The following is a 3,900-nucleotide window of genomic DNA, read 5'->3' as shown; positions in this document are numbered from 1 at the left end:
CCACATTCAAACACAATCAAGAGGTGGCACAATATTTTCAAAAAGGGTCAAAAACCATTTACAATCAACACAAGGAGCCACAAACTCAAATATCCACAAACACAATGCCAAAACACAATTTATAGCACAAAAGCCCAATGTAAAAACAAAATACTAATCACAAGTGGAAGGTATGGAAATACCTCATCCCACCACAAACAAAACACAAATTGTCCTCAAATGCAATCAAAACAACCAAAAAGTCAATAAAAGTTATAGAGATGGAGGTAAAGAAAAGCCCTGTCTACACAGTTTCTCCATCTGTCGGGGCATCAGTGCCCAGTGTCACATCATTCTGATCATGCGCATCAGTGCCCCGAGTCACATCAACAGTACCAGATCGACTAGGGGCTGCCATGAACATCTATGTCAGCGAAGTCTGGATCACTGATTGTACAATCATCTCCTCTAGATCTGGCAGGTCTTCATATATGCTCTCCTTCCTTAACTTTATAAGCTCCTCATCGGTCTCTGCCTCCGACTCATCAACTACTATGTCATCCCTATGTACGTCTCTGGTGGTGGCCGGAGGAATCTCAGAAGTCGCTAGGGCATCCATATCATCTGTTGCCTCCAATAGTGAAGTGAAGTCTGTGGACTTCAAGTAGTCCACATCCTTCCTCAAATCTGCAACCTCGACTTTCAAAGCCGTCACCTCTGAAGTCTCCCCCTGTCTGCTCTCACAAGTATCAACTCTCGCTGTGAGAGTGCCAATAGATGCTCGTAGGGGAGTCAGTTCATCTAGGATAGCACTCTTAATCATCCATGGTACCGCAACCTCCAATCGAGTTGCCTTAACATCCACAAAATGGGGTGAGTGATCTTGGTGGGCTGGGCTGCAGTAGAAGTAGTAGGATTCTGGGAGGATGTGGAGGTACCTGAAGGGCCGGAGGCCAGAGTAGGCAAAGGTGCCTCTGCAGCTATGGAATTAATATCTACCTGTGGGGATGCATCTATCGGAGTTGCTGATATACTGTGAGTTTACAGTAATTCTAATACATTTCACTTACAAGTTGTGTGTGTCTAGGGCCTTTTTGTATTGGTTTTATGTGTTTTTATCGTATTTTGCAGGAAAGATGTTCATGCGCGGAAGTATAGAGACAACTGAAAGAAATGCAGAAAAAGGGCATTCACGGAGGTGATCTACGGACCGTAGGTCCATTGACGGTCCGTAGGTGATGACCGTAGATCAGCAGGCAAGGTATGGATGACAAATCAGGGAAATCTGACCAAGTGTGGAACCACGTGGCCATTGACGGTTCGTAGATGATCTACGGACTGTCCTGAGTGATCTGTAGAATGATACTGCGAGGGTTCCAGTACCTGATTTTTGAAGATTCTAAGTGTGAAGCTACGGAGGGGATTGACGGACCGTAGATTTATCTATGGTCCATACTGCAAGTCCGTCGTTTGCTTCAGAGAAGCTGATTTTTGGCAGCTGAAATATTTTCTAAGTCCTGGCTGACCGAAGGGACTTACGGACCGTAGATCCATCGACGGTCCGTAAGTCAGTCTCATGGATTGAAGACGCGTGCCTGAACAAACTTTCCTTAATTTGTTTCCCGTTTAATTTAGGATTTGTTTTCTATAAATAGGGCATGTAAACCTTGTTTTTGAGGGTTAGACATTATTATTCTAGTTTTACTTTGTGATTTTTGAGATTAATTTGCAACTCTGGCAATTATTGATTCCCTAAGTTCGTTTTGAAGACTTTGGCTTTGCAATTCAAGTTAAATTTCTGGGTTTATTATTCTCTTTACGTAAGTTCATAATTTCTTCATCTAAAACTATGAATTGTGTTCTTGCTAATATGGGTAACTAAATCCACAATTAGGGCTGTGGGAACCATGAGCGATTAACAAATCATGAATAGTAAATAAGCAATTTTTGAATAGTGTTTTGCATGCATTGATAATTCTTTCATTTAAAAGTCTTTTTGACGAGTGCACGCGTTAGAACTCGTCTTGTTGCTACTTGCCGGACCAAGGAGGTAATCAACAAGAAAAAAATTATCAATATAGATTTAGTGTGATACTATCTAATAGGCTAGTGTCGATTGGTGCGAAGTAATAACTAAGCCAAACATCGATTATGATGTCTAATATGAGGTAAAGGTAAGGGTTAGTAAATTATACACACGTAGCCGGACCAAGGATTTGGAGATACCTAACTTATCACTTTTCATGTAATACACTAGGAAAGGATTGTTGTTACTAGGATTATTGTGTTATGAGCTTGTGAGTAACACGTATACCCTAGTTATTTCTCTCATCTTGATAACAACCAAAGTTGAGTTTTTATTACTGTTTACTTATTAAATTCTTACTATTTGTTTCACACAGACAAACCCCCTTTAATTACCTTTTTTTGGAAGTAATTTGACTAATTGAATATAATTGTTAGTTAAAGTAAAGTCTAAACCATTTTCCTCATGGGACCAACCCCAACCTACAAGTTGGGTTCTTTACTTGATAACGATCACTTATACTTCTGTAGGGAGGTGTAATTTGAGCGTATCAAAATTTAGTGCCGCTGCCAGGGAATTTGACCTTTAGATTTATTTTAACTACATTATTGAACGTTAGTCAAATATTTCCTAATTTTTTACTTTTTCTCTTTGTTTTTGTCTCTCTCAGGTTCTAACTCTAGTGTATGCCAAGTACACGGAGCCAGGGTGAACCACTTACTCCTTACGATCCAGAGCTGAACCGCACTTTGCGAAGAATGAACAATCCAAGAGATCCAATTGATCCTATCGGAGGAAATCTAGATGATGCAGATGAGTTACAACAACAGAGGGTAGTTGGTGGGGACAGCCAGGCTCTAGCTAAAAATCAATTGGGGGATGCGTTGAGGGCGCAAGATCCACCAGGCCCACGACAACATGACAACTACCGGGGCAATATGAATATAGAAGACTCTAATGGACCTATTGTCTTAACCCCTCTACCTCCAGGGCACACATTTGTGGTGACTAGTAGTTTGATGCAGATGCTTACAACAAGAGGCTTATTCTTAGGATCGCCATCGGAGGATCCACATGCTCACTTAGCCAAGCTAAGGGTGGTTTGCAAATGTTGTGTACGAAGACCAGATTTGGATCTGGATGTCATTGGAATACGAGTGTTTCCTCTGTCACTTACAGGCGATGTTGTAGTATGGTTCACTGAGCTTCCTTATAACTCAATATTTACATGGGACCAACTTGCGGAGGTGTTCCGATCGAAGTACTACCCAGTGTCCAAGAAGCTCAATCACAAAGATAGGGTCAACAATTTTGTAGCATTACCTGGAGAGTCTGTGAGCAGCTCTTGGGACAGATTCACTGCATTCGTAAGAGGTGATCCAAATCACCGTATTGATGATGAGTCGCTGAAGGAATATTTCTATCGAGGACAGGATGATAACAATAAAGCAGTTCTTGACACTATTGTTGGAGGTTCATATGGTGATTGTACATATGCACAGATTGCTGAAAAATTGGAGAGGATCTCTCGCAACAATAAAGCATGGAGCACTAGGAGGTCAGATTCTAGGAGAAACATATTTGCCGTTCATAATACAACTATCAACTCTGCAGATGATATTCGTGAGGAGATGGCCCAGATGAGGACAGAGTTGGGGTTGGTATTGAAGCATGTGAGCGGAGGAGCAGAAAAGGTAAACGATGTAAACTACTTAACTAGAACTCCACCACCAGTTGAAGAGTGTTACTATGAAGAAGATACTTATTCTGTGAATGATCAGACGGGGGGTTTTCGACCAAATGCCCAAGGATCCAACACGGAAAATTAGCGCCAAGGTCAAGGGAACCAAGGTCGGAACTATGGAAATTACAACCGAGAAGGTCACTATGTACGG

At 41.5% G+C, this 3,900-nt stretch overlaps 1 protein-coding gene across 1 annotated transcript; it reads right to left on the bottom strand.

Moving 5' to 3' along the window:
- Positions 1-403: 403 nt before the first annotated feature.
- On the bottom strand, positions 404-802 carry LOC125818091 (uncharacterized). Its single transcript, XM_049497616.1, has one exon. It carries the CDS (start codon positions 800-802, stop codon positions 404-406), a length of 399 nt encoding a protein of 132 aa, XP_049353573.1.
- Positions 803-3,900: the final 3,098 nt, after the last annotated feature.

Source organism: Solanum verrucosum, unplaced genomic scaffold, assembly GCF_900185275.1.
Source record: "Solanum verrucosum unplaced genomic scaffold, falcon-dt-bn FXZP01000898.1, whole genome shotgun sequence".
NCBI classification, from domain to species: domain Eukaryota; kingdom Viridiplantae; phylum Streptophyta; class Magnoliopsida; order Solanales; family Solanaceae; genus Solanum; species Solanum verrucosum.
Note: the sequence above shows the minus strand (reverse complement) of the source record. Positions and strands in the feature narration are given on the sequence as shown.

Bases quoted from the DNA above. Each gene is read 5' to 3' on its own strand.
- LOC125818091 (XM_049497616.1), bottom strand. From the start codon at position 802: ATGATTAAGAGTGCTATCCTAGATGAACTGACTCCCCTACGAGCATCT.